The following is a 26,244-nucleotide window of genomic DNA, read 5'->3' on the forward strand; positions in this document are numbered from 1 at the left end:
TTTCATTCCAAATTAATCTGAAATAACATCTGATCATTAAAGCTTCAGTTCCCGGATCCCTGCATTATCATCAATAATGCTGGGATCCCAACAACAGCATTGAAGATTAGGATTTTTTATTTTTGGGCATCAAAGACTAAACTCTCTTAGCTTGTTTCAAAAATTGCCACTTCTTGTTTTTTTTCCCCAGATAAGGCTTTAAATTAAGCACACAATAAAATATTGTTCTACCTTTTATGGCTTGATGTTTTGAAATTGAGCAATTTCCTATCAATACAAAACCAAGGACTTAAATTAGTTGACATTTTTAAGATCACATTAAGATCACACCTAAATCAGATTGTTACCATTCATTTGTTTTGTTGAGCTGCAGAAAGCTTCTAGGGGAAACCAAATATTCAAAGTGGTTTTAGTAAGATCTTCATATAAAAATGAAGAGCATGTGCTTTGTAAGAAATAATTGCAGAAAAATCAAGTAACAGAAGCCTCCCACCTCCCTCTTGTGGACATTTAAAGTATTCGAAGCTTTTATTTTGAAAGAGGTCGGAAACGTGTCTTTTAGGAAACGGAAGTCGTAATGTTTACAAACGAGCTAACAGCCAGCATGCTAACAGAGAGGTGAGCTATGCTTTCCTGGTCCAATGCGGCTCTTACAGGTATTATCCGGGTTGAAATTACTGCGTTCAATCTTTTAACTGTGGGGGGGTTTGTCTCGAGTCTCATCCGGCGGTCAGAGGCTCAAAGCCGGTTCACGCGGACTCGTCTGCTCGGAACAACCACCTGGGAGAGAAGGTGCTTCTCCGGAGGCAGACAAATGCCAAGAAAGGAGGTAATTTTTTTTGTTCTGTTTTGTGCCTGAAATTTAGCGTAAAAAAACAAAACGTTAAAACTGTCTTTAACAAAGGAGAAAAATGATCAGCTAATAAACAATGACGATGTTTGATGCGGATAACCCGGATGTTAAATTGTAGATGGAAGGGAGTTTCTGACACACACACACACGTGTCATCTTAAAATCCTTCCATATAAATGGAGGGACAATGTCTTTCTAAAAAAAAAAAAATCACAAAAGGTTTTCCCACTCAAAAAAACAAAACAATGAAAGAGCTCCGATTTTACAAACCAACCAGAGAAACTTTCATTAGGCTGCTTCTAGGGAGGCCGTGGTGCAGCGGTGATCGTAAGATTGCAGGTTCGATTCCCGCCTTGCAGTCGAAGTGTCCATGGGCAAGTAACTGAATGGGTCTGTGACTGTGAAGCGCTTTGTCCTTATAGGTAGAAAAGCGCTATATAAGTATACGCCATTTACCGTTCTTGGCCAAAACAAACATGGATGGACAAACAAGGATCTGCGCTACCAATAGCTGGTCCACTTCCTGGTTTCTGAACTCCTGTCTGGTTTTTTTTTTTTAACAGATGAAAGGAAAGCCGGTGGCGGCGGCTGGAAGCGCCGCAGCTCAGACACGAGCTGCAGGTCCAGTTACTGCGGACAAAAGTGGAGCTGTCACCGTGAGCGTGCACGTGAAGCCCGGCTCCAAGCAGAGCGCCATCACAGGTTGGTATCATGATGCACTGTCATCTGCATGACAGTGTTTCCACCAAACTAAAGCACATACTTTCCTCCGCTGCTCTGACAGATGTCTCTGCAGAGGCCGTGGGAGTCTCCGTTGGAGCTCCACCTACAGACGGAGAAGCAAACACAGAGCTCATCCGGTACCTGGCAGACGTTCTGGACCTCAAGAAGAGCCAGATATCGCTCAGCAAGGTATTGAAACCCGTAAATGTTGTACTGTGGTCTGAAAATAGTCGAGAATAAATGTTTATGTTGCTGCAACCTGCAGTTTCCCTCCATCTGTGTCTCCTCGTATTTCAGCTTTCCAGTTTTACGAGGGAAAATGTTTCAGCACTGAAGTCAATTATTTCACTTACCGGCCTTTGTGTTTGCCTTCTCTCTTCAGGGCTCCAGATCCAGAGACAAACTCATCAGAGTGGACTCCTCTCTCAGTCAGGACGAGGTGCTTAGGAGGCTACAGGAGGCTGTTGGCTAACCAAGGGAGAGAGGCTAGACCGTAGGACACCAGTCCTCTGTTTATCTCCTTCCTCTGTCAGGTCTCTCATTGTTTCAAAAGTTTAGAAAATCTTTAAAAAGATGCAGGATTATTCTTTTGTCGACAACAATTTCTGGATTAACAGGTGAGAGGAAGTTCTAATCCCTGAAAACACAAACTTCAAATATTTTGTAAATAAACGTGTGGCTTTTTTTAAAAACTGATCCTTGTATTCTTTATTTGTTCCTTCTTTGTTTTTGTCCCATTTCACCTTTAGATTGATTCACATGTTTAAAATCCAAATATGTTTGTGCAATTTTTCAATTTAAAGCCTGCTCCTCCTCAGATCTTGTAGATGTGATCTAAAGGGATCAGTTGGACTTGCCCGCAAACCGATTTGTTGTGAGATGAATGTGATGGAATTTTTTTTTATTAACTTTTATCTGAAGGTTAAAAAAAGTGTTTCATAAAGGCAGTATGTACACTGGAAAATTAACACAAAAAGTGCAATGATATATGTGCTGATCCACGAGTTTTTGATTAACGAGTTGAAGGTTTTGAGCGGCCTCCTGAAGTGTGTTCCTTCTCACAAACACTGCTTTGGTCCCCCCCAGCTGTAAAAGCGACACAAACAGCCAGCAGCGTCAGCCTGAAGATCTCTTCATTTTAAACACCGACATCATGCAGCGTGACACGCGGTAACAGCATACAGCAATAACTCTATACAAACATACAGGATCTACATATGTGCCTCCATAATGATGGATCATGTGAAATTTCAGAATTTCAACACAAAAAAAAAGGACACTTCAGTGGAGCAGCTTACAGTTTGTACCCTTCTGGAGGTTGCCATGGAAACGTTGACCTTAGGAGGGTTAAATTTAAAGGATCATAGTCTGATTCAGATCAGAATATAATGAACAATTATCCAGTACTGGGGTGAAAGCCATGTTTGAAAATAATTTAGCAAAATCTATGCGATTCTGTTCAGTTGCCTCATTTTAAGTGTGTTTTTATTTTAAAAGATCCATGAAATTAATATTACAGAAGACATTTTCTGACTTTTTCAACCCCTTTCTCACTCATCAGACACGTTTGAGTGGGAGCAGCCGTTCTGCAGGCTGTGAATCATAGATCTTGGTGGCATTGCACGTTCAAAAACATCTTTGGCATCCCCTCCAAATCGTGTTTCCGTAGCAACAACCTGCAGGTCACGTGGAGCCTTCATAACCATCACCTGGCTGAAACCAGGTGTCATTTCTAGCTCAGCTCTGGGATTCGGAGCTGTTATTTTGGATGACGGCGCACGGAGCTTCTGAACACCTCAGGATCCGGCTCGGACTTCCTATGCTCAGGCGGATCAGAACGTGAAGTTCAGGTTCTGGTAAAGCTCAGTAAGTCCTGGCTGCATCACGGCGCCACCAGCTGGTGTCATAAAGCAGCGCTCCACTGCTGGTCACCAGCTGACGTGCAGTTTTTAGTCAAACAGACTTGAACAGAGGAGGCCCAATCTGGACATAGAATGGACACACAAAACTGCACAATGATACCCCACCCCTATTAGCACACTCCACCCACTCTTAAATTGCACAATGTCTTCCGGGCCTTTTTGTCATCTGCTAGGTCAGAGAAACCTGAAGTTCTGCTGTCACATTTGGAAGTGAACCACAACAAAAAAAGAAAACGAGGCACCTTCACCTTCTAAACAGATTGTCAGGTCTTACAAAACACACAACTATGCTTCAGGAATTCTGGAAACAATTTTGTCCTCATCTGTGCAAAGAAAAGAACAGGTCCAGTTGTGTTTGGTCTCTGATTGCGATCCAGAGCTCCTCTGTGGTTTCGGTCCTGATGAAGCACCTCTGCTCCCGTCCCACATCCTCAGCTCCTCTTCAAAGAGCTCTCCCCCAAAAACGAAATCTTCCTTTAAACCTTCCTGAAGATGTCGTCTGCTTGACTTTAGACTTTTGACCGCTTCAGACAATTGAGTCTTTATGATTCCCGCCAATCTGAAGTCATGCAGTAAATTTTGAATCCTTCTCTTGAGCATGACGTCAGATCTTCAGTCTGTCTGTTCAGATGTGCTTCATTCAGGAAAGGTGAAATTATCATGAAATCCGCTGAGAATCTCTGATGTTTTTTACAACAGATTTTTTTTCTACCCAACATCCTGAAAAATGTTGCGTAAAAAAACGAGATCAGATCCAGACGGAGTTTCTGCTCGGGGTGAATCATGAGGGAGAAGCTGGAATTGATACAGATAAACTGCAATTCTCATTTTTAGAAATGCTAATAGAAACTGAAGCTTTTTTTTTTTTTAACTGCAGTTGAACAAGTTGAATAAATAATTTGATCTTAATAGCATTTATTTTTATGAAAATAAACTGGTTGCCACTGATCTGATTGAAGGGGAGTAAATTCTGTTTAGTATTTATTGGGTTTGTTGTAAAAAAAAGTAATTTATTGTTCCACAGGTTTGTTTGCAGATTTTTGTTTTTGGACTCGTGTTGCTGTGTCTGCTGCTTTTAAGTGTTTTTTTTTTTTTGGTGTATTTGCCATGTTTTTTTCCCCACGTTTGTTTTTTCTTTCTGCATTCATTTGGTTTTTTTCTATAAATATGTTTGTTGCCTATTTTTGATTTATTTAGTTTTTTGTTTTGTTTTTGAACAGCTCAGGAAATCTTTCCTCCTGTATTACTGTTACGACGCCCATTAAGATGACTGTTATTGTAATTTTGGGCTATATAAATAAAATTCAATTAAATTGAATTGTTATAATTTGGATTTCTGTTTTTCTTTTGTTTTTGTGTTTTTGTCATTTCAATTAATTTAAGTTTGCTTTAATTTGATCTTGTTGGATTTGTAGGTTTTTAAATGTATTTTTTCTCTTTCTTTAAATTATTTTAGCCACATTTTCTTGTTTTTCCTAAACAATTTTGACCAGTATCTCCTCAGGACTTCTTACCTTTTCAAATAAAAAATAATTTTCTTAGAAGTTTGTGTCTTTTCTGCAGTAAATTGTGCTAAATTTTGGACAATGATCATCTGTCAACACTTCACAGAAACACAGTTAGTGATTCTTTATCAACATGTTCACATTTTTTGTGTTTCTTGCTTAGAAATTGATTTCACTGACAATTTTGTAAACATTTTTAATGATTTATGGATATAGTCCTAAATCTGCATGATGTCAACATAAATCAGACCCTTTCGGATAAATGTTGTTTTAAATAATTCAGATTGTCTCTACTTTATGACTTATTAAGAGGTTAAAGCTCCGCTGTATCTATAGTTGTTGCGGTTTTGGTTAAATTTTGGTTAAATCCTTGGTCTCAATCTGAATAAAAGAGTTTTAGTTAAACATATTTTGAAATAACATAATTTCAATATTAGATTTAGTTACATGAATTGTTATTCTGCATGTTTGATTGTTTGGGCTTAAAGTTTATCCACTCGTCAGGTTTGGTTTTTTGTTTAGCATTTTAGTGTAAAACATCTATTTTTGGATTAAATGTACTGTAGATACTGTCTGCCAATAAACGCTAAAAGATAGATATTTTTGTGGCTGATGAAGTTAGTTCAGATCCTATGAACCCTCTGACAGGATTCTGTCCATCTTCAGAGACCGTCTCCGCCTGAAGATGAGGAAGGAAGAAGAACCTGGCTGTCTCACTTGAGACAGCCATGAAGAAGAAATCCACCATGCAAAGAAGATATAGTGGTGGTCCAGTTGGGGTGTAAGACCAGGCTTACATGCACATACGTGAGTCTTAAGATGACGACTGGGGGGGGGTTATTCAATGAAGATGTCTTCGGTGGGACAGGAATAGCCAATGTGTTCCTTGTAATACTGCCGGAAAGCTCTCCTGGGGAAAATCAAGGACAATCTGTGTTATAAGGTTAGCATTTCCTCTGCATGTCTTTGTGTTTTCACTTATTGAGATTTCACACTGAGAAAACGCTGCTGCATCAAAGTTTCTGCTGTTTCTCTGATTGTAAATCTGATCGGAGATCTAAAAGTTCTGGATTACGAAATGCCACCAAATGCAGCAAATCTTCAGGGTTCAGCTCTGTCTTTTGTAAAACTGAGATTTTAAAAAAATGTTCTGTAAAAAAAAAAAGCTTAAACTATCATTAAGGTAATAAATCTAGAAGAAATATGGTGAAAACCTAAAAAAGGTGTCAATCTTAAATCTGCAAATGTTAACATTTACTAATAATGCATTTCAGTGCAATTAAATGTTAGAGAATAAAGTGTAAAAAACACTTAAATGTTCCAAAAAGAAAGGTGAGAAAAATACAAAAATTAGCCAAAGACGGTGTAATTCTGATTAAAAAAAAAGCTAAAATGCCAGAAATCAGATGCCAACTGTCACATTAAAACATTTTAAAGGTTGAGAAAAAGTCTGATCCATTGACTGTACACGAGACCTGGACTGAGTGAGTGTGACGTCATCCATAGAAAAGGGTTTTTTTCCAGCTCCAACCAAACAAAGTCAATTCAGTTGCAATTTTTTAACGATATGGATGGCGCCATGTTGGAGCCAGACGATGTCGGTAAGCAGTGATTGGTCTGAGTCATTCAAGGTAAACTTTTTATGGTAACCACGCTCACCAAGCAGGAGTGAGCTTGTTGGAAGGCCACCCCCCCTACCACTTTAAACACGAAATCAAACATTTCGAGCATTGGACATGGGGGCCAGCAGGCTCCACCTACTCTTATTGAGGCCAATGATTGGAGCACATTACTCCAATTTTGAAGTCTTTGCACTGGCTCCCAGTCAGCTTCAGGATCGATTTTAAGGTTCTGTTATTAGTTTATAAAAGTTTACATAGAACTGGACCCTCATTTTTATCAGATTTATTTTAGTCTATGACCCTCCCAGAGCCCTCAGGTCCACAGGTGCAGGTTTGCTGGTGGTCAGAACTAAAACCCACAGCGAGGCCTCCTTTCAGCATTGTGGGCCTTGCATGTGGAACAGCCTGCCTGATGACGTGAGGGCTTCAGCCACTGTGGAGGTTTTTTTTAAAAAAAAAGACACATCTTTTCAGTAAAGCTTTTACATAGTTTTTACTTGTCCACATGTTTTTATTTGATTTTATAAATGTTAACAGCTAATTTTATTTGTTTTGATTTTAATGGAGGGATGTGTATGTGTTGGGTTTTTGTGTGTTTTATTAATTCATTTATTTTCATTATTATTTTTATTCGTTTTACTATGTTTATTATTTTAACTATAATATATTTTTTTTATCTTTTTTTTATTCTTTCTCTGGGAAGCACTTTGAGATGCATGGAAAGCCTTTTATAAATAAAGTTGAATTTGAATTTGAATTTGATTGGTCGGTTTGCAGGTTGAAGAATTTGCACTACAGAAAAAATAAGAAAAAAAGAGGATATTAAAAAAAATTTTTTTTAAAAGGAATCAGAGCAAAAATGGTTATTCTGATAAATAATGACTAAGTTGTAGCTTGAGGTGCAACGGATCACAAATCTCACAGTTTCGGATCGTGTCACGGTTTTAGTCACGGTTCGGATCAGTCTTCAGATCAGAAAAAGGGAAAATAAACAACAGGAAAAACAATAAAATAAAAGCTTAGTATTATTTTTTGGAAATCTTTGAGTACTTGAAAACATATATATGTACATAAATACATAAAAACATTTACTCATTGATGCCTATTCATAAAAACAAAACATTAATGACTTCTTTAAACTCAAGATTTTCCTATTTATAAACAAATATTCAGGATACCCATATAAACAAAGTGCATTACAGCACATTGCATCTAAAAAAAACAAAATGATGTTTAAAAAAAGTAACAGAAGAAGGAGATGTCAGAATTGACTATTTACATGATGAGGTTATGAAAAGCTTTTAATGCAAGCTCCGCCCACATGCGGTGGGGCTTCAGGTTAACACACTTTTGATCATGGATGTGATCTGTACTGATCATGGATCATCCATGATCCATTGCACCCCTGGTAATAGCTTTTCATGTCTCTGTATTAGTTTATGGGATTTTTACTTTCTGTTTAGAATGCCAGGAGAGAGGAGTCACTCAGTCCAGTTCTCATGAACAGTCAATGGTCTGGACCCACTTTGGCCTCCATACCAGTGAAGACTATCATGGTTGGGTTAAATCAGGAAGCCACCTCGGACAATATTCAACAGGTTATGCTGATATTCTGGAACTAGAGTTCTGTTTTGACCCAAACTTTTTTGAACCAAACGTTTTTTTCTCTTCTTGACCTTCCCAAAAAGGTGTCCGCTCAAAATCTGAAGCTCAGAGAGGGGATCTTACCCCACAGACTCAGCCAGGGGTTGTAGCGACGAGTCTGACATGAGGACGTGGCAGGCGAAGCGCTGATGGTCCGGGTGTTTGGTTATGAACCCAAAATACCTGCAGCCACATTGACATGAACAGACATCCTGGTTAAACTTTCTTTCATAAAGGTGGGAGTCTGTGCTGCAGAGCTCACCTGCTGTGTTTTGGGTGGCAGCCGCAGAATGAGATGTTCTTCAAATGGAAAAAATGGAAACACTGGTCGCCCTGGTGGACAAAAAGGGACACTGTAAACTACAACCCTGGAGTTTTATCCCCAAAAGCTCCAGGTTTATTGTTGCAAAGAATATTATCAAAAACTGGTTCTTCTGCTGGACAAAAAAAAGCTCTTAAACAACCTCTAAAAGCCTGGTTTATCTGTTTTCTGTCTGAAAGGATTTGACAATTTAGATTAAAATTTTTCTTCTATTCCATGAGAAAAATTTTGATTGAAAAATATAACCATTTTCAGGGAAAAATTATTTTGCCCAGATTTCTAAGACGCTTTTTTATTCGTAACAGAAAAATGAGTTAAAATGCCCTTTATGAGATAACAACTGAATTTTACAGTGGACTTTGAAAGACAGCAGCTGGCGAATAACCATGCAAATGTTAGTTGTGTGTGATTTTTCAGGTATTCAACCTTCCCACTGATCGATTCAGATGATTGACACTTCTAACAACCCTTCAAGTTCAGGATAACTGAAATGAATTACACAAATCGCTGTATACACTCACTCTTTCAGAAGGATGTTGTGTCCATTCCCTATGTAGTTCCTTATTGGAATAATTTAGTTTATCAATTAGAATGGAAAAAGATCTGGAATTTACCAGCAAAATATGTTTTTAACCAATAAAGTGAAAGAAATCTCATTTAAACTAATCCATAAATTCTATCCATCCAAACTATATCTGCAAAGATTAAAAAAATACATTGATGTAACCTGTTTTTTTTTTTGTCAAGAACACCCTGAAGATGCGGTCCATTCATTTTGGTCGTGTCCCTTTTCCACTACTCTCTGGTCTAAAGTTTGTAACTTCATCTCCGCCCACATTGACCCAGTCTTTTTCCTGTACTTAGAATGTGTTATGTCTGGCATCACCCACTGTCCATCTCATAAAAAATATCTATTATATGTCATTAATCTCTTATTGTTTTTATGGAAATGGCACATTTATAAATTCAAAGTTACAAATCAGAACCCTCATTTTTCTATCTTTATCAATGAGTTTAAACAATACATGAACACAATAAGAAACTCTGACAATAAGAAATCCATTAAAACATTCGATCTGTGCGTGTAAAATATAATAACAACCCGCTGGTTTGTTCCTTTCCTGTTGCTGTCTTGTCACTGTTGTGTATTAAATTGTTACTTTTAATAAAGTTAAAAAAATAAAAAAATAAAAACACCAAAATTCCCATTGGAAACCCCAATGACGACACAGACGAAAATATACAGTCCCACAACAATAAAACCAATGCGTCTTGAAGTTTGCTGTTTTTGTTATATCGACAAGTTATTGTTCAGGATTTTAAAGCTATTATTGTGGCTCATCTTCATCTTAGTTTGGTTCAAGTTTAAAGGACTGAGAGATCCTGAGCACAGGAGGGGTTCAGAAATGGATTTATTCTGTCCAATGCTGCCATTTTTATTTTACTTTATGTTCAGATTATAATTATTTTTCTTCGAAAATTGATGTGCGGATGGTACCGGCCTTGTACCAGCTTTGGTCGTACCCGGTGAGCAGAATGGCACTGGTCCTCCACACTCATCCTCACGCCTTTCACACTGAGTTCCAGCACACAGGCCGAGGGAGGCTGGCCGTCTGACCGCCTGTTACACGCTACCTGTAGACACAAAAAAGAGGCAGTCAGGTCAGTGCACCTGAGAGGGGCGGGGTAACACTGCAACACAGCAACTTTAGGACAAAAACTGATGCAGTAGCTGCTAAAACCCTCCTGGATGCTTGTTCTTCATCAAAAAACCGACCAAATCCCAGAACTGAATCTGCGGTATCTGTTTTTTTTTCTGCAGATCTTGGGTTTGTTTTGTTTCTGCTATTTTTCATGTTGGACTAGGCGTCCTCTATTAGACAAAACTTCAGACAGAATCTAACAGAAAGAAAGCACCAGAAGTAAATAAATGAGATGTTGCAGTTTTTACAAATAAATTTATGATCTTTACAGTTCAGACATCACTTTTATGAATATATAAAATGCAGCTATGGGCATTAATTTTCTTATCCTTTTGCTAGTTTCCCTTCAAATGTCTTTATTTTTCAATTTTTCTGTTGAAAATCAAAATCATTGAACAAACCTAATTTTCCTTTGACACAACAATTTTTATGTTGTTTTTGATCATATCGTAAACAGGTTTAAAACTCTTTTGATAATTTTTCAAGTTTTTATTTTACTCTGTGTTTTCTCGCTTCCAGGCAGCGTCTGTACCTTTCGCATGGCCGCACACAGGACGTCATTTCCTGTGTGGACGGGGACCTGAACTGAGCCCAGAAACCTCGCCACGAACCGTTCTGTCCGTCCGTCTCTACGGGCTGAGAGAGCGCAGGAGAACGGCGTGAGATGAGCGGCGTGATGAGGAAAGAGTGTGTGTGGTTCTGCTGCTGGTTACCATAGTTCTGGTCTTTGGGAACCTGGACCGCATAGAAGGCCGGGAAGATGCCGCTGGCCCCCGTCCTCATGTTGTAACCCTGACACCAAAGATCCTCAGACTGGTTCAGCATCAGAACCGGGTCATCTGTCTCCAGCTGCAGCTCATCTGCATGACGAGGGACAAACCTGGAAGCAGGCAAGTCATGAGGAGTCAGACGCACATTTGCATGCTTGGGCGTGCATAAATGCGTGCTAACCTGTAGACGGCCCGGTGGCTCTGCTGCCTCTCCACTCCGTCCAGAACACAGGAGAACATACCGAAGGAGCTGGCACCTGAGCGAAGCAGCAGTAAGGTTACACTCAACCTGCAGCTGAAACTCCAGACAGTCAAACTCATTCAGATGAAACATTTCAGACCAGATTATGACCAAAACCAAAGCAGATGGAACCTCCTCATCCTGATCAGGTCAACCAGACTCCAGCCAAACAAACAGCGAGGTTCCTAACCAATAACTGGCAGCAAAGGGGTTAGGGTTAGGGTCCACAGTCAGGACACTTTTACAAAGGACAGGGAGCTGTGGTTCACGAGCAAAGATGGCTACAATCAGCCTCATCCTAAATAAATATGAGACCTTTAGGACTTAGAGAAGAGGATCTCAGTTAGTCTCACTGACAGAAACTGTTCATGAAGGTTCTCTGAACACTTCTGACGGAACATCGAGACAGAAACCTTTCCATGGATAAAACCCTCTAAAGCAGGTGGAGTCCATCTCCTGTCCTAACCATTTTCTGGATAAGAACCCACAAGTGTAAAGTGTGTTTGGGACAGAAGAAGGACAATGACCCTCCAGGTCTGGAGGTGGAAAACCCTGCCTTAAAACGGAGAACACCAACATGAACGGTTTTAGTTTTTCAACTTTCTGTAGTGCCGGGCGTTTTATGTGAGGTTTACCTCAGAAGATTCAATCCCTGAACTCTAAAATAATCTTCAGAGCAAACAAACATGGAAGACAGCAAAGTTTCTGGATGTTTTGGTCCAAAAATGGCTCAATTTGCAGGATGTAAATGTGATCTGCTCTGAAACCCCCCCACCTGTGGCGCTGTAAGGGCTGCTGCTGTTGGCAAACAGGTTCAGGAACTTCCTGCTTCTCGGAGCGCAGACTCTTCCTCCGTTGGAGTCGTCTTCCTCTGAAGTGGTGGAAGCCACCTTAGACTGCTTGCAGAATCTCCCCACAACTTCCCTCCTCCTCTTGACCTCTTCTTCCCTCCTTCTCTTCAAGTCTTCCTCTCTCCTCTTCTTCGCCTCTTCCTCTTCCTTTCTCCTCCTCTTCTCCTCCTTCGTTTTCTCTGCAAAAATCATGAAGGAGAAATTTGACCCAAAAAAATAAAAAAGTAGGTGTTTGAGGGGCTCCTCAAGGCTCAGTGTTGGGGTCCCTGATTGTTTCATTCATTTGTTTAACTTGAGGGGCTGTAAAGTGAGATACTCCCTTTTATTAATGTCATTCCATTTGCAATTCCTCTTTCTTACTGCACCTTTTTGCAGAAATTTCACCCTGTCACAAACTCAAAAACTTCCCAAAATTAGGACACACCTAGTACCCATTAACCCCGCCCTGAAAGAAAATATATTGCATCACAGAGGGAGAAAGATTTTATTTAAAAAAAAAATGAATTGGGCCAAAATCTTTTATGTGAGTCAAAAAAAAGTTCAATTTCCATTATTAAAGTGTTGTGGAATATCCAAAGGAAGTTATGGGATGACCACAGGACCTACGGCTTGGCAGTTATTCTGTGGCAAAGTGTTGGATATGTTGATTTTAACATTTTCCCACAGAAGGAGTAAAAGAAAAAAAACATTAGCTGTAGCGATCGATATGAAATTTCACACACTCCATCAGGTTAAGCCTACAAGGACAACCAAATTTTCGCTGACCTTTGACCTCAGGAAGAGGTCGCCTACTTGAAATTACCAAAAAAAAAAAACTCTTGGTGCCCTCTACAAATTTAACCTCCTCCTTGCGATTTTGATGTATCCCCTCATAAATGTTGCTTTTAAAGTTTGTCGATTTTGAACAGAGATAGATAAAAGAGGCGTTTTTGCTGTTGCTCGTGTATTTTTTATCGAATTATTGTGAAAATGTAATACATGAATCGTTGGCTCAAGCTGACAATATGACAGGATAGGAACATATTATAAATGTGGGCGTGGCTAACAGAAACCTCGTCACCCCGAGAAGACCCAAACATCAAATGGTTGAGGAAAAAAAAGAGAAAAACAACAGAAAAAACTCAATTTAGAAAAAACTGCTTTTTTAAATGAAATTTTTGACATGCATCTGTGAACAGGCTGGCATGGGCAGAGGGGGAGAGTAAAGGGCGAGTAGCAGCGAGGGCAAACACCACCACTTCAGGCTTTAATATTTATTTTAGTTTTATACTTATATATATATATATATATATATATATATATATATATATATATATATATATATATATATATATATATATGGCTGGCTGTGGCTGGTCTCCCTGAGAAAAGAACATAGCAACCTCCCTGAACAGAATCCAGTAACCATCACAGTGGCTGACATCCTAGAAAGAGTCTCAGGTATGAAGAACTGGACAGCACCGGGCCCTGACATGATACATGCCTACTGGCTAAAGAAGCTTACTGCACTCCACGAGCGCCTGGCAGCACAAATGAACCAGCTGCTTAGGGATGGGACTCACCCCGAATGGCTAACGGAAGGGCGAACGATCCTGATCCAGAAGGATCCCTCAAAGGGTGCAATCCCATCCAACTACCGGCCAATAACCTGTCTGTCCACAACATGGAAGCTCATGTCAGGCATCATTGCAACCAAGATAAACAGGCACATGGATCAATTCATGAGTAACACACAGAAGGGCATTGGTAGAGACTCCAGAGGAGCCAAACACCAACTCCTGGTCGACAGAACAGTCGCCCAAGACTGCAAGTCACGACACACCAACCTGTGCACAGCCTGGATTGATTACAAGAAGGCCTATGACTCAATGCCACACACATGGATCACTGAATGCTTGGAGCTGTACAACATCAACAGGACTCTAAGAGCCTTCATAGGAAACTCGATGAAGCTGTGGAAAACCACCCTTGAAGCCAATGGGAAGCCACTTGCACAAGTGTCCATCAAATGTGGGATATACCAAGGTGATGCTCTGTCCCCACTGCTGTTCTGCATAGGTCTGAACCCCCTCAGCCAAATAATCAACAAGACTGGCTATGGATACCGACTCAGAAATGGGGCCAACATCAGTCACCTCCTCTACATGGATGACATCAAGCTATATGCTAAGAGCGAGCGTGACATTGACTCCCTGATCCACACCACCAGGATCTACAGTACTGACATTGGGATGTCATTCGGGCTCGAGAAATGCAGCCGGATGGTGACAAAGAGAGGCAAGGTAGTCCACACAGGAGGGGTCTCACTCCCAGAAGGAACAATAACAGACATCGAGGACAGTTACAAGTACCTTGGAATTCCCCAGGCAAATGGCAACCTGGAGCAGGCAACAAGGAAAGCTGCAACAGCTAAATACCTCCAACGAGTAAGGCAAGTCCTGAGAAGCCAGCTCAATGGCAAAAATAAGACCCGGGCAATAAACAGCTACGCACTGCCAGTTATCAGATACCCTGCAGGAACAATAAGATGGCCAAAGGAAGAGATACAGACCACAGATGTTAAAACACGAAAGCTCCTCACCATGCATGGAGGGTTCCATCCCAAATCCAGCACACTGAGACTGTATGCTAGCTGCAAGGAAGGAGGCCGAGGACTAGTGAGTGTAGAAGCCACTATCCAGGATGAAACATCCAAGATGCATGAGTACATCAAGCTCAAGGCCCCAAATGACAGTGTGCTCAGTGAATGTCTCAGGCAATGGAGAGCAGAGGACACAGTGCTGGAGGACAGATCCTCATGGGAGGACAAACCCCTGCATGGGATGTACCACCGGACCATAACTGAAGTGGCAGATATCAAGAAGTCCTACCAATGGCTAGAAAGGGCTGGCCTACAGGACAGTACTGAAGCGCTCATCCTGGCAGCTCAGGAACAAGCCCTGAGCACCAGAGCGATAGAGGCTCAGATCTACCACACCAGACAAGACCCAAGGTGTAGGCTGTGCAAAGAGGCCCCTGAAACAATCCAGCACATAACTGCAGGATGTAAGATGCTGGCAGGTAAAGCATACATGGAGCGCCACAATCAAGTGGCTGGAATAATATACAGGAACATGTGTGCAGAATATGAACTGGAAACCCCAAGGTCAAAATGGGAAACACCTCCGAAGGTGGTAGAGAATGAAAGGGCAAAGATCCTGTTGGACTTCCAGATCCAGACTGATAGGATGGTAATGGCAAACCAACCAGACATTGTAGTGGTGGATAAAGAACAGAGGAAACCTGTTGTGGTGGATGTGGCAGTGCCAAGCGATGGAAACATCAGGAAGAAGGAACATGAGAAACTGGAGAAATACCAGGGACTCAGAGAAGAACTGGAGAAAGCCTGGAAAGTGAAGGTGACAGTGGTGCCTGTGGTAATTGGAGCACTCGGGGCAGTGACCCCCAAGCTGGAGGAGTGGCTACAACAGATACCTGGAAAGACCTCAGACCTCTCAGTCCAGAAAAGCGCAGTGCTAGGAACAGCTAAGATACTGCGCAGGACCCTCAAGCTCCCAGGCCTCTGGTAGAGGACCCGAGCTTGGAGGAGAAACCACCCGCGGAGGGTGAGAGGGGCGTTTTTTTTTTTTTTTATATATATATATACTAGTTTTATGGCTTTTTATAGTTATTTTTTATCTGTATTTTATATTTTTATGCAGAGTTTCTGCCTGTTTTGTTTCTTCAGAAACATCGACCTGTTAGTGGACTGCGGATGGAAAATAGCCTATGGCTAAAATCTGGCATCTTAACAGAAAGAGCTGGATTTTAACCAGCTCTCAACTTTGCTGATGGGGAAATAATTTGTGTTTTAAGGAAAAAAACAGACGACAATTTTCCATTTATCTTGAAATTTAGCTTTAAGAAAATGAAAGTAAGTCATTTTTATTTTCTTTCATTTTTCTTCCATCCTATTCCGAACATTTTTTTTACTTTTTGGCTGCAAAATAAAAAAAACTAAACTAATCCACAAAAAAAATGACTGGTCTGAGAAAAAAACACAGTTTGTTCAGAAATCGCAAAGATCCATAAATGGAACAGTACTGGAAAATGAGAGAAATCTAGAACCTGGGATTAGAGTTTCAAAAACTGTATTAAACTGAGCATGATGAAGCCCAGTTCAAAGAAAAACATCAGACGCGTACCTTGCTTCCATGCTTCCTCGCTCTTCTGCCTCTCCACCTCGTACTCTGGATCTTCCTCCTCATTGGCAGACTGGTACACAGTCTCAGCATCACTGTCCTCGTTTCTGCGTGTGCAGTCCCTCAGGCTGACCAGCTCGAGCTGAGCGCACTCGTCCACCACCAGCGTGTACTTGATGGAGTCATAGCAGAGCCCGGCTGCAGCCTCCGGCGGAACCTCAGCCCGCTTCACAGCACCGCCTCCCTCCACCTCGCAGCTCGCCGTGGTTCCGTCTCCTGCTGCAAAGCTGCGGGTCGGACCGTTCTGCAGGCACGGAGTCGGATCTCCTTCTCCGTCCTCCTCACTGATGTCTGGGTTGGTGATGTGGGACAGAGGGGGTTGCAGCGGTCCAGGAGGGGGGCCCTCTGTGTCTGAGCTCAGGGACATCCTGTTGGAGCCCCCCTCACTGCTGGACCGAGACAGCACAGGGGGGTCCTGGGTCCTGTCATGGTTTTGGCCTGAGAACACAAATAAGTGCTGACTCAGTGACAACGTTGACAACGTTAAACCAGAATCCAAAAACTGGAGACAAAACTAACATTTGAATTCACACTCCATCATCTTTTCATCTATTCTAAAAGTGTTGCCAGTGGTCTTTTAGTTATGATCATGCCGTTTTTAGCCTAAATCCAAAATGGGTGTCATTTCATAGTTTCTTTGTTCGTGCAGAGCAACCCCATCCCCTCTTCCTATCACCCATGAATGAGACCTCTTTGTTTACACTCTTTCCTGCAAGCTTACAGCCCCTCACACCCCCAACCTAACATTAGCGGTGCAACAAAAATGGCGAGCAACATTGGAGCGATCCAGCCGTACAGTTTAGATCCAGATTCCAGCTCAGACGAGGAAGACAAAGACGCATGGATTTTTTAAGGTTTCACAGTTTCTTTGGTGTAACTGGACTCTACCTTGGTCCTGGTTCTTCTTCCTCTGAGTGACAGGTGTTCGTGGGACCACCATGGACGGCAGGTAAACCTCCTTATTGGAGAGTTTGTTATTTGGCTTGACGCCTCCTTTGTTGCTCACTTTGGGGGCTCCTCTCCCTCTCCCATCAGTCCCCCGGCCCTTCAGTGTGCTGGCCTCCCTCTGCTTCTGACTGCGGTCCTTGTCCTTGGTCCTGGTCTCCTCACACAGTCGACCCCCTCTTCTGTCCATGGATCCCTCCTTCCCTTTGAGTTCCCCTAAGTTTTTTTCCCTCATTGTGGTTGCTACTCTTCCTGCTCCCCTGCCTGCTCCTCCTGCTGCTGCTGCCCTCCGTTGACTCCTCGGTGTGCTGGAGGTCTGTGGGGGCCCCGGGGCCAGTCGCTCTCGTGTCCGAGCTCGTGGTTCTGTCGAGGGGGCAGTGGCCTGAGTGCTGGATCTTAGGTTGGATCCGGCGCCAGAGGGAGGTTTTGGTGCCGGCCGGCGCTGAGCACCATGCCGGACTTTGTCCTCTGCTTTTGGCCTGACATCCGGAGGTGTTAGATCGCCTAAAAAAGGGGAAAAACAACAGCAGATTACGTGTTACAGCACACAGGCTGATTCAGAAACAGCAGTAAGAGGTTTACCCAGCACCAATGCAGCTCAGAAAAACAGATCAGATTTGTTCACACGTGTTTCTGCAGCTCAGCTGATCATCCAGGCTGGAACTCTCTCTGTAAAAATGTCACGTTGGGAGGAGAACGCGTCTCAGGGGAGATCATACCTGTGATGAGCGGGGAGGAAGATCTGGATTCCTTCCAGCTGTCCTTCTTCCCTAAGGAGTTGTTGTTGATGGAGTCCTGAAACAGAGTGCCTGTCAGAGAAAACACTGAAACCCCGCCCCAAATAGTTTACCTCCAAACACAAACCAACAACAACCAACCAACAACAACCACCAGACCAGTTCCAAACATCTCCTTTCCTTTCCACATGGCAGCAGAGTGATGTTAAAGACCCTTTATTCAATTTATTCCAAATTTCAATTTATATAAACTTTTTTTTGGGGAGAATTACAAGAAATAAATACTGAAACAAATCCATTATGATCAAAAATTAATAAATGAGTCTTGTCAAAATTAATTTTGTTGACCCACTTATATTTATGACATCACCTTTTATAATACCTTTGAATTGTTTTATGGATTGACAATTTTTAATGAATTTTATTAGTTTATTCCATATTTGAACCCATCTTGTTGAGATACAGATAAGATTACTATTTGTTCTTACAGCAGGTTTCATAAACATTTAGTTATGATCTCTTAAATGGAAGAGTCTTAGTTTTTAACAGAGCGGACATTTTATAAATATTACTGAAGTACAGAATAAATAATAACGGCTTTACCTGGTTTATTTCAACATACTATTGTCTTCTAGATAACTACTAAGGCAAATTAGGGCCAATCCTCTTACTCCATAAAGGGGACTTTGTTAATCAATAATTCATGATCAGCAGAATCAAAAGTATCATTCATGGTTCCTTTTTTATTAAATTCCTTCAGCTTCAGAAAACTGATCCAGAAAAAGATTTGACCTCCTCCAACCTTCAATCATTAGATGCTCCAGCCTCTGCAGAAATTCAACACTGACTGCCTCCGCCTCGAGAAACTGTAAGCCTCGTAAAAACTTTAATCCCTAAATCACCTTCGGGTTGCCAGAGCCGACTTGAACACATCAGGAGTTGGACCTCATAATCAAGACAACACCCACGTGCCCACAAACACACATACACACACACACAAACACACAAAGAGATGACATCACTGCCAGGAAGTGGCGGGAGCTTCCAGCCTCCACGTCACAGGTGGAGCGCTGAGTCACATCGTGACATCCCAACACAAGTCTGTGCTCTCTTTCTCATGCCCGACTGGTTACCATAGTTACGGGTGTGAAGATGAAAGGCTCCCTGTTTGGATGCAGCACTTCCTCATTTGTCTCCTTGAGTCTCTGCTTCCTGATACACTCTGATTCAATACGGGTTATTTAAACACCTCGCCACCACCCTCCTCGCCTCCCCCAAATATCCTCCAAATGTTGCAGCATGAATCATTTACAGGCCTTCCTGGTCGGACAGGTGTCCTTGTCTTCACCCTTTGACTGAAGGACATTTACGGTGAGAGTCTGTCACAGCATTCCGCCCGACAGGAAGCAGAGCCCAGTTTAGCATCAAGTCTAAATAGTTTCAGGTCTCCTTTGGTCGAAGGCCTGAAGGATAACATGACAGACTGCAGTCCAGCTCACATCACAGGTCAGCTAAGCTTTGAAATTTAAGCCAAAAAACAACGCTCACAGATGTCACCATGGTTATGTTAGCCAGAACATTTTTGCAGAAACATCTTTTTAAAAAAGAATCAGTCATGTGCATGTAGGATTTTGCAGATTTTGAGTGCGAATTGTTATCATCAAGGGAATTATTTTTGTTTTTCTTTGCAGAAAAAAAACCAGTCAGTCAACAGATGACAGCATTTTCCTCTGTATAACAGGTGCCCAACTGAATTTAAATCCCTACTGCAATCATCTCTAGACCTATAATAAAAGCATTCCTAGTCTTCTAACCACAATTCTGCCGTTTTTAGCCAAAATGTAAATAAATGCAGGACATAGTTTCTGCAGAGTGGTAGGAGATCATCAGAAATTTGCTGTTAATGGAAGTAACCCCGCCAACACTTTCCATTATTTATCTGTTTACACTCTCTCCGCTCTCTAGCTTACAGTCCCTCATGCCCCGAGCCTGACATATCTGGTGCAACGAAAATAGCGATCAACATCAGAACTATCCAGCCGTTTTGAGCCAGATTACAACTTAGACGAGGAAGAGATGATACATCGGATCTTCATTTGCTCAACAATTTCACAACAATTTGAAAAAAGATGTACTAAGAAATGCAATTTTAAGCTTATCTTTTTATCATAAATGTTCATCGTGACAAAACAGCCACAACAAAATGTTAAAAACACCATTTCATCAGACTGGCTCTTTAAGTTGTAATAATCACCTTTTTTGGTCATTCAAGTGTCTAGAATTGAACTACAGAGAACAATTCAACTCCATGGAATTGAGCTGAATTGTGTCTTACACTAGTTTCATCTTCAGATGAGCTTCAATCCAGAAGTCTAAGCTTTGTCACGTGATGCTAGCTGACACTAAACCAAAGAAAAATACATGAAAAATTACAAAAAAAGGCTAATTTAAAAAAACATCTTTCAGTTCTCGTCTCGCCAGACTAAAATGAAAGAACATGTCAGAGCTGCAAAGCAGATGGATGACGTCTCACAACTCTGCAATCAATCGTAGCAGCTGTACTCCTGAGTTCAACACACCACCACTGCAGAACCACAAAGGGTTGTGTTCGCTGTTAGGATTCACCATGAAACAGATCAGAACCAGCAGTGTGAGCTGAAATTTGGGTGGGAATTGCAGAAACAGAAGACTGCAGACTTCAGAATTTTTTGTGAAGACCCTGGAGACAGGTCAGACCTGGTCTTCTCTCACAGCTGAGCTGAGCTCATATTCTTTATTTTGTGTTCTTCCTGTTGTTGCCTTGCTTTTTTGTTTGCTTAGTTGGCACCTCACTGGTTCCAAAAGTGCACTTTAGGTAATTGTTGAGTTTTATTTTTTAGCAGTTTATTTTGTTTTTTCTAGAAATTTCTAAACCACTCTGACCCGGCCTGCATGGGTCTGCTTTTGCCTCACAGCTAGAAGGCCCTGCTTCAAATCCCAGCTGGGTCTTTTCTCTGTGGAGTTTGCCTGTTCTCCTCACCAAACAAAAACCTCCTTCGGAGGTGAATTGGTGACTCTAAATTGTCCCTAGGTGTTTGTGTGGTTGAGTGGCCAGGTGACGGACAGGTGACCTGTCCAGGGTGAACCCGGCCCACGTCCAACAGTAGCTGGGACAGGCTCCAGCAACCCCGTGATCCCTGAAGGCATTCTGTGGGTAGGTGGGTCACTCTGACCCCTCTCTTGAAATGGGTTCACACTGGAAAAACTGAATAAAATTAAAAATGTCTATTTTTTTTATCTTGCAAGAAAAATAATCTTAGTTTAAGAAAACATGTCTCAGTGACTATCCTAGGCACTTTAACATTGAGAGTTGGGTCATCTAGACCCACTAGACAGTGCGCTGAACCTTTTTTCTTCAATGATTTGTGATCTTTACTGGTGTCCATGGATTACATGAAATCTTTCCACCTTTATCCACCTTTGTCATGGTAGGGAGAACACGTCAATGTAAGGGTGGGGTCATCTAAGATAGATTAGAATATTAACCTAGATATTGTTTAGCTTTAAAGTGTATTATAATGTTCCTTTCTCACAAAGAGAAACCCTAAAGTAGTATTTTGATCTGTTTATGGATTTCTTAGTATTCCTCTAAACCTGCGCTCTAAGTCAAAGGTAGTGTATTATCATATACATGGAAATTGTTTACTATAAAAATCTTGAGAATTGCATGGTATAGGCCCTTTAAAATAAGAAGTCTTGATCAAACCATTTTTTTTTATTTAAAGAAAATCTTTTAAATGTTTCAAATGTTTGACTTATTTCTAGGGGGCCTGTTTTTGCAGTGCGGTTTCTACTGGCGATGTCACTGTGAAACCACCAATCAGAGGCACCGCTTGTGTCGAACATAAACTGAAAATCTGCCCCAAATGAACATTAGAAATGTAGATGCTCTGAAAATCCAGTTTTAGATCTACTGCTAACAGCCGGGTTTTTGAGTCAGCGGTTTTCTCAGCTGAAGACAGGATCAAGTTCTTCGTCTGTTTGTGCCTGTCAGCAGATCGGCCACCAGCATCATGCTGGTCTGCTTCAGCAGGATAACCGTCCCTCTGAGCTGTGAGGCATGTGGACCATGAGTGACCCACAAACCTGAATTCAAAGTCCAGCAGACTCACAGCCGTTGAACCTGAGCCATGCCAGCACCCGTAGGCCTCAGAAGGGAACTATGGGCGCCATGTGAAGATGTTAGCAGAGCCGTACAGGAAACGCACACGACTCTTTAGCCTCTGACTGGCCCCTCATATCACAGATAAGATTCAAACCACAGATACTCAAGACATTTCCCGTGGATGGAACTGCCACCAAAAAAAAAAAAAAGTAAAAGCCAAAACAGAGAAATAAATTATAAAATTCTGATTGATTTCATTGTGATTTTTCTTCTAGTTTGCATTTTTCTCCATTTCCTTTTCTTTGACCTATTCAAAGATAAACACGAGTTCAGAGCTTTTATAGTTCTGCTTTGGTCATTCCCTAAAAAACAGGAAAAAAAGAAAACTGTATTAAGAAAATACATTTTTTCGAGTCATTAAAATGAATATATTTCCTCGGTTTTAGCTTTAGTTTTAAGATAAATAAACCTAAAATTAGAGTACTTTATAGATTATTTAATTTACATGAACAATTTACTAAAATGTGTGTAAAACCTTAAAAAAAATCCACTTTCCAGTTACATTTTTTCAAACCGTCCATGGTCTTCACTTTGTCTTTTGCATCTACATAAGGCATACTGCTATGAAGTGCCTGTAGAATTAGCTCCTTTTTTGTCTTTGATTGAACAAGTGTGACCCAGAAAGAAAGAATTTTCTAGGACTAAACAGTTAGCACGGCTCGTGTTTCCTGTATCCGTTGGTCAGATTACAGCGGCCGTTACCTGAGGCACATCTGTTCATTTTAAACCATTTTAGAGTAGGGGCTTCCTAATTTTTAGGGGTTTAAGTTGGTTTAAGTTGAACACCATGAAAAAGAATAATCTTAAAGATAAACAACAGGGGTGTAACGATTAACTGACTTAATTGATTATTCATTCATCTTCTGAACTGTTTGTTCCCTTTCAGGGTCACGGGGCTGCTGGAGCCTATCCCAGCCACTTGTAGGCAAAGGCAGGGGACACCCTGGATGGGTTCGCCAGTCTGTCACAGGACCACAATCACACACCCATGCACACTCACATTCACACCTATGGACAATTTAGAATGACCAAATAACCTACGAAGCATGTTTTTGGACGGTGGGAGGAAACCCACGCATGCACGGGGAGAACATGCTAACTCCACACAGAAAGATCTCCCGTTGGCGTTCTGTTTTAGTTCCCCAAGCCGGGACTTGAACCAGGGACTTTCTTGCTGTGAGGCAAGAGCGCTAACCACTGCCTTAATTGATCAATCGATTTATATTCCTATGATCCAACCAGATCAATCTGTCTGAGGCAAGTTGTTGATCAGATCAACCTATACCATTATAAAATTATTTCTAAATGAATTTAATCAACAGTGGAAAATACCATCTAGATTGAGACACAGTAGGTTTTTTTACTATAACGCCGTGAACTCAGGATCCTCTTGGGTTGGTTCAGGTGTGACATCCGTGGGGCCGGTCAGAAGTTTTTGGGGGGGGGGGGGGGGGGGGGGGGGGGGGTGAACATCCCACCTGTAAATGTTTGGCAACGTGGCAGAGCAGCTCAGTCAGGAGGAAACGCAGCCGATGCATGACAACTTTAGAAAACAAACAGGAAGCTGAGTCGTCAGATCTGCCCCCCCACACGCAGACACATCCACAAACAGTCAGGTCAACCCCCCCCCCCCCATCTCATCACACTCAGAGTCTGCAGTCTCATCTTCCAGTGGAGGCTCTCAGGACAAGCACTGAAACCCAGAGTCGGTCTCTTTGGAGCGGACCCACCCACCCACCCACCCACGGTGAGAACTGCTGGTCCCCCCACCGCCCACCCCCACCACCAGGGCTTCTGCCCCCCTACCTGTGTGCCAGCTTGGGGCAGCTGTGGGAACAGAGCCAGGCTGGTGGGTCTCTTCGGTCGATATTTGTCCATGATGGCTCAGGTTGACCCCCCCCACCCACGACAAGCAACAGCTCCCTCCTCCCCCTCCTCCTTCCTCCTCCTCCTCCTCCTCTTCTTGTCCTCCTTTATTAAGCCAGCGTCGGCGCTCCTCGGGTCGGACGGGCCTCACCCATTTTCCTCATCCTCCCTATCTTCCTCTTCTCCTTCCTCTCAGTCCTCCCAGCATCGACCAGCTCTGGGCTCCGGGCACGCCCCCTTCCGCTTCCTCTCCGCCTGACGATTGGCTGAACACAGCGTCACATCAGCATCATCATCCTCAGCATCATCTCCCAGAGAGGGGAGCTAACGGGAGGAAGTGGGTGGGGCTGAGTGGGGATGGAGGGAATGAGGACTGAGAGGAGGGGACAAGGAGAGGAAAGGGAGGGGGGGCAGCCAGGAGCAGCCAATGAAAGCACAGCATGACATCATCAGCTGATCTGCCTGCGGCGTCTTCTGACTGGAAGATAACCGACACTGAAAGCAGATCAGACAAACGGGACGAAAAAAAAAACAGTCAGCAAATCAGTCAGGAGAGATCAGAGAGGGAGGAGCAGCCGGAAAACGGTCCTAAAAGGATCAACAAGCACATCAGCTCAGTCTGAAAATAACTTCTCCAAATCAGATTTACCTTCAAAATAATGTTTTGGTCCAATTAGAAATACATTTTTTAAAACTTTGACGTTTAATAATATAAGTTAACTTTAAAGAATTTCTGAATATTATAATTATTGATTTATATAATGAATGTTTTTTTCTGGAGTATATCGGAGTGTGATACACATAGTGTTTTCAAAATATAAACAAAAATAAACAAAGATGAACAAAATTACCCCTAATGTAGCAGAATCCGATGTCAGTAAAAGAAGCTGATCTTGAATTTGTCGATACAAAAAAAAACATCCACTAACACAACCAGCCAGTAAACTTCAAGAGTCTGAGGAAGGTGGACTGATGGAATCCAAAATAACAGGCGTTCGGGGACAAATCTGAAGGATCCATCATCAAAACAAAAACACAGAAACGACCTTTAAACACCAATGAAACACAATGAAACACAATGAAAATCTGGAGAATGGCATTTTTGTCACGATGGAGAACGTATTCAAAGAAAATTAGGCATAAAATTGCATTTCTAAGTATTTCTTTGTTCAAAATGTTGTGAATCGGGAGAAGACGAAAAAATGGCGTTCAAGAAAAAGCCTTTAGCAGTGACGTGGATCCCACAATGGGCGGGCAAACAAGCTTCCTGCTCCGCTCCGTTCTGCTGCATCCCACTGCAGACAAATAGATTCATGTACGTCTTTGTTTTCCTAAACTGAGCTGGAATCTGGATTTAAACTGTACAGCTGGATCGCCCCAATGTTACTCCCCGTTTATGTTGCATGTGTGGGCTTACAGCTTTTTCTCACAGGGATGATGGGAAATGAAGGCAGGGATACATCACACCGACAGCCCCACCCACAACTCAGAGGTGAATTACTGAAGAACTCCTGCCACTCTGCAGACATATGTCCCCTAGAAAATGACAGGTTTTTGGATTTTGGCTAAAAACAGCATCATCACAATTAAGACCACCGGGAATAATTTGAGAAAGGGTTCAAGATTATCAGAGTGGGTCTTTAAATTACAGATTTAACGTAGCAGAGGAAATAGTTTAGGTCACCAAGAAAATACTAAAATAAAAATAAAAAAATGGAACATTTGTAACATTTGAATGTATAAATACAATAGCCCAAGTTGATCCACTGTAAACACAAATTCTAATGCATTTAATGAAGTATAAAGATCTTATTTTTTTAATTTGAAAATTCTTTAATTATTTAAGAATTTATGTTTTTAGCACAATCTTTAACACCTCATTATTTTCCTAACACTTGCATATTAAAACATACTTTAATATAGACGTTAAGATGTCTGTATGTAACAACACAAACGTGTTTAATCATCAACATTAACACTACATGTCCACATATCTAAATTTTCCCGTGTTGTAACAAGAAGAGTTTCATTCATGGACACAGTTCTGAAATCAAAACCAGAGTATTAAATGTCGGAGACTGATCAAACACAAGAG

General features: G+C 41.7%; 2 protein-coding genes across 3 annotated transcripts; one reads left to right on the plus strand and one right to left on the minus strand.

Annotated features, from left to right (window-relative positions):
- The first annotated feature begins 474 nt into the window (after positions 1 to 474).
- On the plus strand, positions 475 to 2,272 carry c6h15orf40 (chromosome 6 C15orf40 homolog). Of its 2 annotated transcripts, XM_004069792.5 has the most exons (5): positions 475 to 618; positions 718 to 829; positions 1,417 to 1,555; positions 1,638 to 1,765; positions 1,959 to 2,272. In XM_004069792.5, the coding sequence occupies exons 1-5, from the start codon at positions 578 to 580 to the stop codon at positions 2,046 to 2,048; spliced, it is 510 nt and encodes a 169-aa protein (XP_004069840.1). In that variant the 5' UTR covers positions 475 to 577; the 3' UTR covers positions 2,049 to 2,272. The 2 variants fall into 2 exon arrangements, with proteins under 2 accessions (XP_004069840.1, XP_011474719.1); XM_011476417.4 differs by having other exon boundaries at positions 547 to 829; positions 1,650 to 1,765.
- Positions 2,273 to 4,913: 2,641 nt separating this feature from the next.
- mapk8ip1a (mitogen-activated protein kinase 8 interacting protein 1a) lies at positions 4,914 to 24,402 on the minus strand. The gene is made up of 12 exons (XM_023956024.2): positions 24,090 to 24,402; positions 18,062 to 18,137; positions 17,286 to 17,846; positions 16,341 to 16,835; positions 12,081 to 12,335; positions 11,246 to 11,321; positions 11,008 to 11,174; positions 10,827 to 10,930; positions 10,116 to 10,226; positions 8,532 to 8,602; positions 8,354 to 8,452; positions 4,914 to 5,913 (listed from the first exon to the last, which is right to left on the minus strand). The coding sequence occupies exons 1-12, from the start codon at positions 24,159 to 24,161 to the stop codon at positions 5,841 to 5,843; spliced, it is 2,160 nt and encodes a 719-aa protein (XP_023811792.1). The 5' UTR covers positions 24,162 to 24,402; the 3' UTR covers positions 4,914 to 5,840.
- Positions 24,403 to 26,244: the final 1,842 nt, after the last annotated feature.

The sequence above is a fragment of the Oryzias latipes genome, chromosome 6 (genome assembly GCF_053564925.1).
Source record: "Oryzias latipes strain Hd-rR chromosome 6, Olatipes_Hd-rR_3.1".
Classification (NCBI taxonomy): domain Eukaryota; kingdom Metazoa; phylum Chordata; class Actinopteri; order Beloniformes; family Adrianichthyidae; genus Oryzias; species Oryzias latipes.